This window comes from Mirounga angustirostris, unplaced genomic scaffold (genome assembly GCF_029215605.1).
Source record: "Mirounga angustirostris isolate CCGP_5_RB_7025 unplaced genomic scaffold, mMirAng1.0.hap1 SCAF_2, whole genome shotgun sequence".
Taxonomy (NCBI): Eukaryota; Metazoa; Chordata; class Mammalia; order Carnivora; family Phocidae; genus Mirounga; species Mirounga angustirostris.
In genome coordinates this window covers 186,446,182-186,460,286 of record NW_026991710.1, presented here as the reverse complement: position 1 = coordinate 186,460,286, position 14,105 = coordinate 186,446,182, and the positions used below count along the sequence as shown (strand labels likewise).

Genomic DNA, 14,105 nt, shown 5'->3' with positions numbered 1-14,105 from the left:
ATGTGAGAGATGCATGTGACATTTTTGCATGACTGCTTAATTTTCTTATTTCAGGAAAGCAGACTGTTTCCCGGCCATCTGTCTGATTATAATTAGCAATATTAACTATTGATGATGTAATAATGGCAAAGAGACCATGAAATGAATCAATCTGATATTAAATGGAGTTTATATAATATTAGTTCCATTCATTCGAGAATAGCTTGTTCTTGGAGAATCAACTCAGACCTAAAATGAGACTTTTCTCTTAGACATAAATATTTTGAGTAAATCCTTAGAGGAAAAAAAAAAACACACACACATTTTCCTACTTTTTTTCTTCTTCCTTGGTTCAGGTGCTGATGGAACTGCTGCTAATTGAGTTGTGTCCTGAGCTGAGAAGTCATTTAGATCAACTAAAAGCTGGTCAAGTTTGAGACTGCACAAATAAACCACCAGAGAAATGTCTGTGTAACAATAGACATGAAATACTTCCCTCTTTTCCACAGAGGGCTTGATTGAGAACCATATTGATTTCTATGTTAGTTACCTCCCTCTAGTTTTGTGTGACGTGAGCAGAATTGGTTGGAGGGGGGTACTTAATGCTGTCATAGGCAACAGAAAAACACACTTCTGTTCTTATTGTTTTTATTTTAATAATATAAATAAAGTTCAACATACTGATTGAAATACAAATGTTAATATGTGATAAGAACCTAGGAACTATTTTAAATATTTATGAAAACAGTTTTGTTTTAAAATGAAGAACTATGACTATTGTACAGTTACTTTCCTCACTGAGGACTCTGAACATTCCTGTATTATTTCATGTGTATTGAAGAACATTGTTGTGCAATGCTTTGTGGAAAGTTATCGTGAACATTTTATTGTCTTTATTTTTACCAAAGATTTCCCATAGTTTGAAGCATTTGAAGCAATAAAATATAAAAAATGAATCACTGAGGTGCTTACATCTCAAAAACAAGGTTGGAACACTTTGGGCAGTTCAAATATTTATCAAATACCATTTTTTTTTTTGGTAAAAAGCACTATGTACATAAATACTTCTGCAAGGAAGTACAAAGCTGGCTGCCTTTCCCCAGACACAGAATGAATATGTGAAAAATACGATTTTTAGTGTGAATGAGAAGAGCCAAATTCGTGCTTGAAATGATGTGTTGGGAGAGTGGGAAAGGAGCTGAACTTTGAAGGATGGGCAGCAATGAGATAGGGAAACACAGGTGGGAAGTTACTTCAGGGACACGAGGGACTTGATTTATCATCAAGTCTTGTGGACTCCTCGGGGTGTTGGGTGAGATCCAGGCTACAGGTGTCGTTTTGTTATTAATAGTGGGGCCATGAACAAGTCAATCAGTTTTCACCATCTATTATGCAGTGCTAATAAAACACTTTCCCTTCTGTAACTGCCCCGCCCCCCCAGGAACATTGAAAGCAAAACTAATAGGCAAAAATTCAGTCTGAAAGCCATGAAAGAACAATACTGTATCTGTACTAAAGTGGTATTGATTATGGCATTGCTAGATCTACCTGCCAAGTCCTTGATGTGGAATGTAAGTTCTGAAAGGTAAACGACTGAAAATTAGTAAACCAAATTTTATCTTTGGGCTTCTTTTAGTCACAGCTCTTTGATCCTTTTTTCAAACCAGGATGATATTTGACACGTCAGGAAAATAAAACAACAACAAAGTTGGCTGTTTATATGAATAAGAATCATCCTTCAAAGGGATGTCGAAAAGACACATTCAGATAAGAGAAGCAATGTGAGATCACCGAACCCTGGGAACTCATCCTAACACAGTTACTGGTAATGTCCACCTTACGCGCAATTAAACCACAGCTGTTAAAAGTTTATATTGCACATGAGAAAAATAACTATTTTGAGCCCTCAGTCTTTCTTTAAGATAAATTTTAACTTTTTCATGAGATAACAGCCACAAGTACCAGCTTTATGGTAACTACAGTAAACTGGAATTTTAAATTTTATGTTGGATTCACTGAAGACAGTTAAGCGTAGTGTATCAGCACATATGACACCTGTCAAATTCCTACATCTGGGATTTCTCAGACCTATGTTTTAATGGCAGTTACAACCGTGGGCTTGACTTTGGGATGAAGAAAGACATCTATTTAGTGTGCAGTTAAAGCCAACAAGCACCGCCTTATTATGTTCCTATTTTAGGATTCCTAAAAGCTTACGGGACTGGATTCAATGTGGAGAGAAGAATACTGGCTGGCAATTTAGATCGTCAAATGGTTGAAGGAATATTATATATGGATGGTATTAAGAGAACAAGAGTGAAGCAAGCGGGTTTATATTGTAGAAGGAGATTTAAGCTAGGTATTATGAAATCTTAGTCATGGACTTGATATATCGAACCATTAAGTGGGGGAGAATAGTCTTGAGGAGAGGTTTTAAAAGAAAAGGATTAGTTTTCAGGGATGGTTTAAGTTTATATGTCTTAAGAGATTTAAGGGAGAAGTATGTGGTCCTTTGAGGGTATCACACAGATCTAAGCCTATGGAAACTGCTTTCCTTTATAATAGAGACAAAATGAAGTTCAAGTAATATAGAAAAACCAGAGCACAAAACAAGAACAAGTAATTCTCTGCCATACAAAAACTTCTTTAGTGACTGGTACATGCGTATTAATTATACTAAGATGAGATCTTGTTTAGATCCTCTTCTGGAAAGGATGATTGTGATTTATAAAATAAAGCCACATCAGCTTAGTTATGTCCACAGAGAAGGTGTTATGAAGGTATCTTTAAGACATTGTTTCCAGTGTATCTGTTTGACAGAAGTACACTGCTATATTATCTTGTCCATCTGGATCCTATGATTTATATTATCAACTTTTATCTTCATAGGTCTCATTAATATAAGGAGCCGCTCGCTAATTAAATTTTTAGCACATTCAGTTATGGTTCTTGATAGATGATTTAATTGAGTTTTTTTCACATTTTATCTTGCTTTGAAATGCATCTAAGGTTTTTTAAATCTAGAAAATGAATCTAATCACAAAGAAACATCTTGCTTAGCTGATTATCTTATCAGGAATATAGTTGTGATTTTACTCATTAAGATTTCTAAGGGGAGATGTGGAGAGGCAAGATTCTAAGCAAATTCTTAAACCTACTTTTTTTGAAGTTTATAATAAGTTAACCAATTAATTACCTATAAGAACTTCTCTTAAGAATACAAGATGTCCCAAAAGACTTAGTGCAGTCTTAGTTTTAATTTCTTCAGAAGTATAAATGCTACATGAATTTATTTAAAAACATTATTTGAAAGTTTATTTAAATTTTTTTATTTATTACTTTTGTGAACAAGTGAACACAACAAATAAAGGAACCACAAGGGCGCCTGGGTGGCTCAGTTGGTTAAGCGACTGCCTTCGGCTCAGGTCACGATCCTGGAGTCCCGGGATCGAGTCCCGCATCGGGCTCCCTGCTCGGCAGGGAGTCTGCTTCTCCCTCTGACCCTCCTCCCTCTCATGCTCTCTGTCTCTCATTCTCTCTGTCTCAAATAAATAAATAAAATCTTTAAAAAAAAAAATAAATAAATAAAATAAAGGAACCACAAAATGAAAGAAAAAATTAATAATCTATCCAAAATTCACAAAACTAAGGGTGAAAGAAATTTAAGGAATTAAACTTGCAAGTGGTGTTTTTTATGTTTGTAGCATTTCTATTTCTGAAGGAATTACAGCGAAGACTGCACTAAGTCTTTTAGACACTCTATTTAAAGAAAAGAAAAAGGTATTTGCTTTGTGGAATGGTTTTCCGTATTTGAGGTGATCTAGGCCGGTTTGTAAGCTAAGAGCTAGATCTTTAAGGGCTCTTTTTGCAATCTGATCCTATAGCTAGGTTTCAAGTTGCAAAATTAGAGATTTAAGAACGAAGGTAACATGTCGTCGGTAAAATACCCAGGATAATGTAACTTGGGATTCAGAAGATAACAAAACATAGCTCCTATAAAAATACACACATTCTGAGGTGGTAGGGTTGATGATCTTTGTTGAAATGCATTATGGTCTAAATTCTTTGACGAATAAGTAAACAGTGAAGTTCATCTGCCAATGCAGCATTCAGACGACAAGCCTGAAAGTCAAAGATAAAGAGTCCGTTATTTAGATACATTTTGAATTGTTAGGTCTTACTAAAACTTTAAAAAAAGGCTTTGGTTTGTTTTTAAGAACTACAATGAATTTCAAGGGAATGTCTTAGTTATGACACATTTCTATTTTGATCTCTTGATAAAGGAAGTTCAAATTAGCCTATGCAAAAAAGATCACACTGAAAATAACCATGTTACTGTCACATGAAAGAGAAAACTTTATCAGTGCCAAAGGATAAAGGGAATTTACACACTGATGATAGCGTTCTGGGTTATGAATTATTAAAATAAATAACATGGAAAACATTGGCATTTGGTCTCAAACTTGCTATTATCTTATTATATGAATAGCAGCAACTATGACAATTTTATTTTAAAATAACATTTTATTATGATAAAGTAAATAGCAAGAAGTAATAGTGAATATAACTGCCTAGAACGTCAAGAACTTGGAGGAGACATCGGAGGTTATCTCATCCACACCTGACTCCAGGTAGTAGTTGTCCCTTCAAGACCCATGACAGTTGGTCACTAGATATTTGCTTGGTTGCTAAGTTGCCATCTTATAGGAAAAACTGTTGTTTTTGTTTATTTCCCGAGCAGTTGTATTAGAAGATTTTTCTTTATACTAAGCTAAAATTTCCCTCTGTGTACTTTAGAATCAATGAAGGGGTCCTAGGAGAATATATGAAGCTGGTTTCGTGGAGACCCTGAGAGGCAAAGTAGTTGGCAGTCGCCTCATATGACAGGATTCCAGACCCTCCACTGGCGTGCTACTTTTGAATTCTCTACATTTTTAAAAGCATCCTCTGTAAAATACAATGGCCAAAATTGAGTAATGAGGATATTATCTCCTACAATGTGGAAGATAGTTTTAAGATTACAGTCTGTTTGTTTGGCTGTTTTATTTGGGATGAATATATACCACATTTCAGAATATTTTTGACCCAGAATTTTCTTTGCTTATATTTATTTAGAAAGGCCATGATGGATAGCACAGAATCTGAAATTGACTTGGATTGGAAATTGGTATAATATAGAGCATTTAGATTTTTTAAAAAGTTAGACAGCTGTTTTTCTTACTGGTAGAATGGTGTAGTGGTAAATCTCTCAAACATCAGTTGTATTTGTATACTGTGTTCCTATATTTATGTGTTGATATGGGCTTAATGCTCTGGAAATTTTAATTTTAAACAATTTAGGGTTTCCAAAGTTGCCCGCACATTGGAGTCCCCTGGAAAGCTCATGATTTGATTGTTCTGAAATAAGACCTGGGCTTTGGAATTTTTAAAAGATCCCCAGGTGATTTTATTTTATTTTATTATTTTTTTTAATTTTTAAAAGATTTTACTTTTTTCGAGAGAGAGAGCAAGAAAGAGCACCAGCAGGGGGTGGGGGGAAGAGGGAGAAGGAGGAGCAGACTCCCTGCTGAGCAGGGAACCGGGGTGATCCCAGGACCCAGGATCATGATCTGAGGCGAAGGCAGATGCTTAACCCACCGAGCCACCCAGGCGCCCCTCCCCAGGTGATTTTAATGTAGACAAGTTTGGGAACCACTTCGGTACTATGGTCAGATTCAGGCAAAGGACTTAGAAAACTGTACCTTCCCTTGTTCCCCTGCTCCAGCTAAACAGCTTGTGTACCCACGAATTGCTTTATAAATTTTAAGAAGACATAATTGTAGTTTGGACTTCATGGTGTCATGGACCTAAGGCATGCACAGTTTTTATTGTATTTATTTTTTAAAAAACTTGCAGTTACTATTCATAATGATTCCCCCTTTCCCCACTTTTTAAGTTGCGTGATTTTAGAAGTGAAATTCATTTGGAATCTAAAGCACATGAATTGAAACATGAAAAGTCTTACTTCAGCTGATTTCACCAAACTCATGAGTGAATATTCCTCCTAAGTGTGGTAGATGTCATAGTATTTTTAGAAAAACTATATTTCATTAAGGTACTAGAATGAGAATAGATTCAACACTTCTGGGTGGAAGAAGACATGGACATTCTGGCTTTAAGGTCTTGGTGCTGGGCCTTAGGCTGTAGAGTGGCAGAGTGAGAGGGAATAATTTGCATCAAAATGGGACTTTTATCATCTGAGTTTAATTATGCTAATAAGAATCTGGCAGAATAGGGGCACCTGGGTGGCTCACTTGGTTAAGCGTCTGCCTTCGGCTCATCATGATCCCAGGGTTCTGGGATTGAGTCCCTCGTTGGGCTCCCTGCTCAGTGGAGAGCCTGCTTCTCCCTCTCCCTCTGTGCTCTGCCTACTTATGCTCTCTCTCTCTGTGTCAAATAAATAAATAAAATCTTAAAATAAAAAGAATCTGGCAGAATTGTCTGCAAACAACCCATGTGTCTGACAACCTCTCCTAGACAGGTTATCTGCACAATAGTTAAGTAGGGGAAAAAAAGTACTAAAATCTATAAAGATGTTCAAGTCTTAACTAAAAGCTCAGAAATTTCTATTTGGGTCCATTTATATAGATTTTCAGACTTACTTACTTTAGAATAGTAGTGTTTAGCTGTTGCTTCATCCTTTGTGATACCCAAGCCAAGCTGAAGGCATCTGGCATGGTAGAAAGATGCCATGGCCATGCCCCTGATGATGAATTCCGGGAGACAGTCCGTGACCTGGGCTATCAGGGGGATGTCATGAACCTCATCGTAGTCAGCAATCCTGTTGTGATGTTTAATTGTTGAAATTAAAAAGGACATTGTTTTGGTTTACATATTTACAAATGACATGCTCACAGATTGTCCTTGTGCCCAAAGTGATCTCCTTATTTCTCCCCGTTTGAGGACTAAGTTGTTTGTTATATGGTGAAGGGTAAATATAACAGTTAAAAACCAGGAGAAGGCGAACTACCAGAGTGGTTACGTCACAGCTTCTCTGTGGTAGTACTTGTCAGGCTTAATAACCACTAGAAAACAAAAAGGTTTCTTTTTTTTCTTGTCATATTAATATTTTAAGCTTAATATCACTTTGCAGATTTAAACAATGGGGAAAAAAGCATTTTCTATTTCTTTGGATCATTTATTCAAACATTGACCTGAAATTTGCACTTAAGTCACATAGGATCAGAAAACATATTAAGTAACTAACACATCCATCTTTGTTAAAAAATGGGCGATACAAAGAAGTCCTCCTTTATCACCCCCACACAAGTATGGAGAGTTGTGTGAGAATGAGATCTACCCGTAAGATTATGGGGAACAAGAATGTGCATAATAATGGGAAGTCTGAAAGATCTTAAGAACTGTTTAAAGTCTTGGTGTTCACCAGATGGCTACTTGGAGATTTGGGTCTTTGGGGAATCACACTTTTAAGTGGCCATGACATTGGGGGACGGAGGGTGGAACCAGGCTCTTCCATCCTACGTTGTAGACGGCTGCCCCACCCTGGGCTAGCGAAGAAGAGGGGGGCCAGGAGGTGGCTCCATCATGCATTATTGGGAGGGAAACACAGTAGCATGGCCTTAGAGCCTCTCAAGAGGACATCCACATTTGTTTTTCCTGGTATGTTGCTTTTGTAAGTTATGAGCAAATAAATGTAGGAAAGTACATGGGCTCAGAGAAGAGAAATCTCCATATAATTTATAAGATGTTAATGTTCACGTCTTTTAACCATTATGCTCATTTTACAATCTTTATCAAGCTATCTTGCAATTGTGCAGTTATAGAACATGTGGCTGAAGAGTATAGGAAGAAATTAAAACATTTAATAAGCATTTCTGATATGCTAAACTATGTTAAGTACTTTATTTTTTTTTAAAGAATTTATTTATTTATTTGGCAGAGAGAGAGACATAGGGAGCCAGGGAACACAAGCAGGGGGAGTGGGAGAGGGAGAAGCAGGCTCCCTGCAGAGCAGGGAGCCCAATGTGGGGCTCGATCACGAGACTCCAGGATCATGACCTGAGCCGAAGGCAGACGCTTAACGACTGAGCCACCCAGGCGCCCCTGTTAAGTACTTTAGATACACTATTTTTATAATGCTGTGGAAGCATGTTGTTCTTTATGAAAAAGGAAATCGATGCCCCAAAAAGTTAAACTTGATTAAGATCACTCAGCTGGCATATAGAGCAAATAGAAATCCTGAACTGACGGCATAGAATTACACTATTCAATATGGTAGCCACTAGCTACAAATGGCTACTTAAATTAATGAAAATCCAATGAAGCATAACAGTTGGAGCCTCAGTGGCACGAGCCTCATTCCCAGTGCTCAGTCGCCATCCTTGTCAGTATTGCAGCAAGTTCTATCGAACAGACCTGGCATAGAACATCTAGTAGGAGGTGCTGTAAATACTTCCATCCGGCTTATTTACCTTTTGGAAAATGTAACACACTTAGTAAAAAATTTCATCTTATAGTAATACTCCACGAGATTCCCTTGAGCATAGACATTTCCACGTTCTGCTGCTTCCCGTAAGCACCGCAAGGCGGCTTCAGTATCCTGGCGGATGCCTTGTCCGTAAAAATACATTAGTCCAAGTGCACCCTGGGACTCCAGATTTCCATTGCCACATGCTTCCGAGTGCCAATAAAATGCCTAAGAAAAAACACAATTTCATCTTATTTATTATTCACCAGGCAGAATTATAAGGGAATACTGGAAAGAAAAAAAAATCTCTCATTACAAGATAGTACTATTAATTAATTAATCTCTAGGAAATAGTTCTAGCACCTTGAGTGTATTTCAGGTTAGCACCGATTTCACATACCTAGAAGAGAGTGCTAAGGTGAGCCCACCTGTTTTCTACCTACAATGTAGGTTAGGTCACAGTCTAGACAGTTCAGCTGTCTCAGGATTCAAGATTTTTACATTTTTCCAGAGGAAGGATCGGGAGGGTGGGAAGTAGGAGGAAAGCGTCTGCTAGGCTTTGAGACACACCAGCAATGAGGCATACCCGGAAGAGGAGAGCTGCTGATGCTGAGGGACAGTCAGCTCCAGGGGGATCTCAGAGATGGCGCCAATCGAGATCAGAGGCCACCAGGTTAAAAACTGCATGTGGTCACAAGCACATTTGCTCAATAGGCAACTACAATGAACTTGAATTAGTTAAAAAAATTATTTCCAAGTGGCTGCTCAGTTATCCGAAGAGGGTCTTGGTTGCTATGTGTTTCTTGTAAGTTTAATGCCTCCTACAAGTAGGACTTGGCTCTACATTTCCTTCTCCCTATAGGATTTCTTGGAAAATGCCTCAGTCATTGATGATTAAAGAGATTATATTTCTGTAAAAATCCTAAATGGATTTAATTTGTTGCTACGTTTGTGTGTGTGTGTGTGTGTTGTGTATTTTACTTATTAGGCATCGTTACTTTCTCAGAAAAAATTAATTTTAATTTATTCACATGTAAAAGGATTTGGGCTATATTTCAGGACTCTCAGTTTTCATGGTATAATAATATTTTGTATGTGTGGCTTTTTATAGCATTCAAAATGCTCTCACATCTGTGGACTCTTTTGGTAGAGATGGAGACGAATAAAGCATGAAATGAGCTCTGAGATCCTAAAATGTGAACTTCCTTTACATTTTAAAGAATTATAAGAGATCTTTAAAACTAAATACTCATTCTTCACCACCCTCCATTCAAAAAAGAAATAGTGAAATATTAATCTACATGTGGTGCTAACATTAAAAACAGATCAGTGTTACCTTTTCTAAGTCTTTAGGCTCTTTTGTTGAATAATACAATCCTAGGATACTTTGAGCCTTCACACTAGCTTTTGGATTTCCATTGTCTGCAGCAAAAAGCCACAGTCTAAAAAAGAAAGGCAAGGCAAGTTATTCTTTGTGTCAGCATTTGATTTAAAAAAAATCTTGTTCTCAGGTAACACTACCTTTCAGCTTCCTCATCTGATCGTTTGACGCCTTTCCCTTCATAATAAGCTCTTCCAAGGTTGTAGGCAGCTGCAAATTTTAAGTGTCTTGCTTTGGGACATGGAGAATCAACAACTTTCTTCATATATTCCACTCCTTTTTCCTTCCACAAAGGAAAAGAACAAACAAAAAACCCTAGTTTTTAGTTTTACCCGAACTAAATTCTTTCTCCCAATAATATTTTAAAGTGTTCACCCTCTGACATGACGTTTGATGTCAGGACTTTGTGCCCAGACAGGATGGTTGTGCTTTAGTCTGCAGAGCTGGAAAGGAAGGGGGTGGGGGGGATACATCTACTGAGGAGGCATTCCCAGAGCTCCAAGATATAAGGCATTTCCCTCATTTTATAGCTTCCAGAGTTGCATTATGTTTCAATATGGTTTCTTTTCTTCTCTCCTCCCTCTGGTCTTATAGCCCTTATTCTGCATGGGCATAGTTTTTAGAACTTATCAAAATATTTGAATAGCTGTAACTTCTTCCACATTTATAATTAGAGTACATTTGTGAGCTGCAAACACTGTTTTCTCTCTTCAAGCACACCAAGTATGCTCAGTGATAATTTACACCCAATATGCTAATCTTCATAGGACATCTGCATAGTCACAAAGAGCACACGGAAGACATTGCCCCCTCCAAAAAATCCATCAGACACAAACTTTCAGACATCACTCCAAAGAAGAAAACGTTTGGCCATCAAACATTTTCTATATACTACATTCTAGCTTTTATCCTTCACTGCTCTCTCCCAAGTTCTGTTGCTGGCCGAACACCACAATAATAGAAGATAAAGGTGTTTGCCTTCTACTGAGTCCCAATTTATAAGGATTTATTTTTGTGAATGTGTGACATGGGTATCTGCCTTTTTTCCCCAAACCTAATAGTAAGAGGGAGCTTACTGGTAGTCAAGTGATGTGATTGTGTAAATCCTTCCACAGATAGCAATGTCTAAATCTGGAGCAAACATTAAAAAATAACCAACTTTTTAAAGTAGGTTCCCAAAAAAACCCCAACTTTTTAAAGACACTGGAAGTTTACCAGACCACACACAAGTTGGAGGAGAGATTCCTCTTAAAAACTGCAAATGGAAGGGATCCATGAAGTTCAGTGAACCCCGGGCTGGATAAACAAAGTAGCTTTCAGGCATATATCATAGTCAAACTGCTGAAAGCCAAAGAAATCTTGAAAGCAGCCAGAGAAAAATGACACATCATATACAGGAGAACAACTATATAATTAGTGCATCTTTTCTGCTACAAAAGAATGAAACTAGAAATAAATCACAAGAAAAAAAAGGGGGAGAACACATGGAGGTTAAACAACATGATACTGAAAAACCATGGGTCAAGAAAGCAAAGAAGAAATCAACAAAAGATGTGGAGACAAATGAAAATGAAAACACAACATTCCCAAATATTGGGATGCAGCAAAGGCAGTTCTAAGAGGAAAATATATAACAATGCAGGCCTACCTCAAGAAACAAGAAAAAGCTCAAATAAACAATCTAACCTTACACCTAAAGGAACTAGAAAAAGAACAAAGCCCAAGGTATGTAGAAGGAAGGGAATAATTAAGATCAGAGCAGAAATAAATGATGGACTGAGAAAAATGTCAATGAAACCAAGAGCTAGTTCTTTGAAAAGATAAACATATGGCAACAAATTGAACAACCTTGAAGAAATGGATTAATTCCTAGAAACATACAATCTTCTGAAACTGAATCAAGAAGAAATAAAAAATCTGAACAGATTGATTACTAGTAATGAAATTTAATCAGTAATCAACACTAACATAAAAGTCCAGGAACAGACGGCTTTACAGGTAAATTCTACCGAACATTTAAAGAAGAGTTAACACCTATTCTCCTCAAACTATTCCAAAAAATAGAAGAGGAAGGAAAGGTTCCATATACATCTATGAAGCTAGCATTATCCTGATACCAAAACCAGACAAAGACACCACCAAAAAAGAAAACTGCAGGCTAATATTCCTGATGAACGTAGATGCAAAAATCCTCAACAAAATATTAGCAAACGGAATCCACCAATACATCAAATCAAGTGGGATTTATTCCAGGGATGGTTCAATATTCACAAATCAATGTAATACACCACATCAACAAAACAAGGGATACAAGTCATATGATCATCTCAATAGATGTAGAAAAAGCATCTGATAAAATTCAAAATCCATTCATGATAAAAACTCTCAACAAAGTAGGTTTAGAGGAAGCATACCTCACCACAATAAAGGCTGTATATGAAAAACCCACAGCTAACATCTTACTCGCTGGTGAAAAACAGAACTTTTCCCCTAAGATCGGGAACAAGACAAGGATGTCCACTGTCACCACTTTTATTCAACATAATACTGGAAGTCCCAGCCTCAGCAATCAGACAAGAAAAAGAAATACTCATTTTGTAAATATGTTAAACTCCCTATTTACAGATGACATGATACTATATGTAGAAAATCCTAAAGACTCCACAGAAAACTACTGGAAGTAATAAATGAAGTCAGTAAAGTCGCAGGATATAAAATTAATACTCAGAAATTAGTAGTATGTCTATACACTAACAACAAAACAGCAGAGAAATTAAGAAACTCCATTTACATGGGGTGCCTGGGTGGCTCAGTAGGTTAAGGTCATGATCCCAGGGTCCCTGCTCAGCGAGGAGTCTGCTCCTCCCTCTCCCTCTGCCCCTTATGCTTATGATGTCTCTTATGTGCTCTTTCTCTCTTTCAAATAAATAAATCTTAAAAAAAAACAAACCCAAAAGACTAGTTCAGTTAGTATACTGAAGTGTGCAGAGATGGCTGAGGAAGTCGGGTCCAGGCTACCGAAGGACGTTTCCTAACGTTGCTCATGTTGTTACCTCCGTCGGAATGCCATTCCTGACCTTATATGCTGTTCTTGTCTCCTGAGTCAGCCCATGTCAGCTGTTCTGTGAAAACTCCCCCGTGCCCCCCTCCCCATTTGTGCCCAGTACGCGTATCTGTCTCAGTCCAGTACTCACAACAGCACTCATAGTTGTTCTCAGACTATGCGTTCCTTCTCATACTTACCTTTGCTTCCCCAGCATCTCAGACTGTTCCTGCCTCCTAAATGTTTGTGGAACAAAAGAGTGAGTGAATAATACAATGAATCCAACTAAACCAGAGCTGCATAAGTCACAGGAGTAAGCACGTACCTTGGGGATGGTAAGAGTAGGTGCTCATAGTGCAAAAAAATAGAGACATATTTTTTTCGCTGCTTTTGTGTCCTTTAGGGCAATTCCAATGATGACAGTGACCCCGGTGAATGGTACCAGTGCACAAAGAAACTCTGCTGCCTTAAGTAGTAGGATCTGTGTTTTGAGCATTGGATTTGTAGGTGAACTAGATGTGGACTCAAAGGGACCAGGAGATGCTTACTAAACATCAAGGGAGAGATAGGCAGTTGGCGGTATGGATCTCAGCATGAGGTTCTGAGGTGAAGACAATTTGGAAGTCTTTTAAAAGTATAGGTAATGTTAGCTGTGGGGCTGGATGAGCTGAGAGAGTAAAGGGGGGCAGCAGGGGCCTAGGTTCTGACACACTTCAACATTTAGAAGAGAAGCACCTAGCAAAGGACAGAGGGGCAGCTATGAAGAGGTGAACAGGGAAAATTATATTCCAAACATAGAAGATTGGGGTGCCTGGGTGGCTCATCCAGTTAAGCGTCTGCCTTCGGCTTAGGTCATGATCCCAGGGTCCTGGGATCGAGCGCCGCATTGGGCTCCCTCCCTGCTCCACGGGAAGCCTGCTTCTCCCTCTGCCTGCCACTCCCCCAGCTTGTGCTCTGTCTCTCTGTCAAATAAATAAAATCTTAAACAACAACAACAACAACAACAACAAAACCCCCAAACAATAGAAGCTGATGGAAAGAGGCTTATAAAGCATGGGAGAGAATCTCAGACACCGAGAGGAAGATGTTTCAAGAAGGGTATGGTCAACTGTGTTCCATTCACGGTAAGGGCAGTGTAGTCCTGCATTCTACATGTTATTATGCTTTTAACAGGCTAAGCTATAAATAGGTTAAAATAAAATATCTTGTATTTAATGGAAATATTCATTTTTTCA

General features: G+C 37.9%; 2 protein-coding genes across 15 annotated transcripts in view; one reads left to right on the top strand and one right to left on the bottom strand.

Annotated features, from left to right (window-relative positions):
- Nucleotides 1–924, top strand: part of SNX25 (sorting nexin 25) — a 133,080-nt gene extending 132,156 nt beyond the window's left edge. For all 6 annotated transcript variants that reach the window (XM_064585682.1, XM_064585683.1, XM_064585687.1 and 3 more), the window contains one exon: nucleotides 336–924. In XM_064585682.1, coding sequence (XP_064441752.1) covers nucleotides 336–416 — 81 coding nt within the window. In that variant the 3' untranslated portion in view covers nucleotides 417–924. The remainder of the gene's footprint in view (nucleotides 1–335) is intronic.
- Nucleotides 1–14,105, bottom strand: part of LOC123847850 (ufm1-specific protease 2) — a 54,364-nt gene that overhangs the window by 957 nt on the left and 39,302 nt on the right. For 5 of the 9 annotated variants that reach the window (XM_064585688.1, XM_064585691.1, XM_045879651.3 and 2 more), the window contains 5 exons: nucleotides 9,968–10,110; nucleotides 9,783–9,888; nucleotides 8,451–8,674; nucleotides 6,625–6,799; nucleotides 3,989–4,101 (listed from right to left, as the gene is read on the bottom strand). In XM_064585688.1, the coding sequence (XP_064441758.1) occupies nucleotides 4,036–4,101; nucleotides 6,625–6,799; nucleotides 8,451–8,674; nucleotides 9,783–9,888; nucleotides 9,968–10,110 (714 nt within the window). In that variant the 3' untranslated portion in view covers nucleotides 3,989–4,035. Of the gene's footprint in view, nucleotides 1–2,516; nucleotides 4,102–6,624; nucleotides 6,800–8,450; nucleotides 8,675–9,782; nucleotides 9,889–9,967; nucleotides 10,111–14,105 lie in introns of those variants that run through there. The other 4 variants (XR_010409727.1, XR_010409728.1, XM_064585689.1 and 1 more) reach the window with 4 other exon arrangements.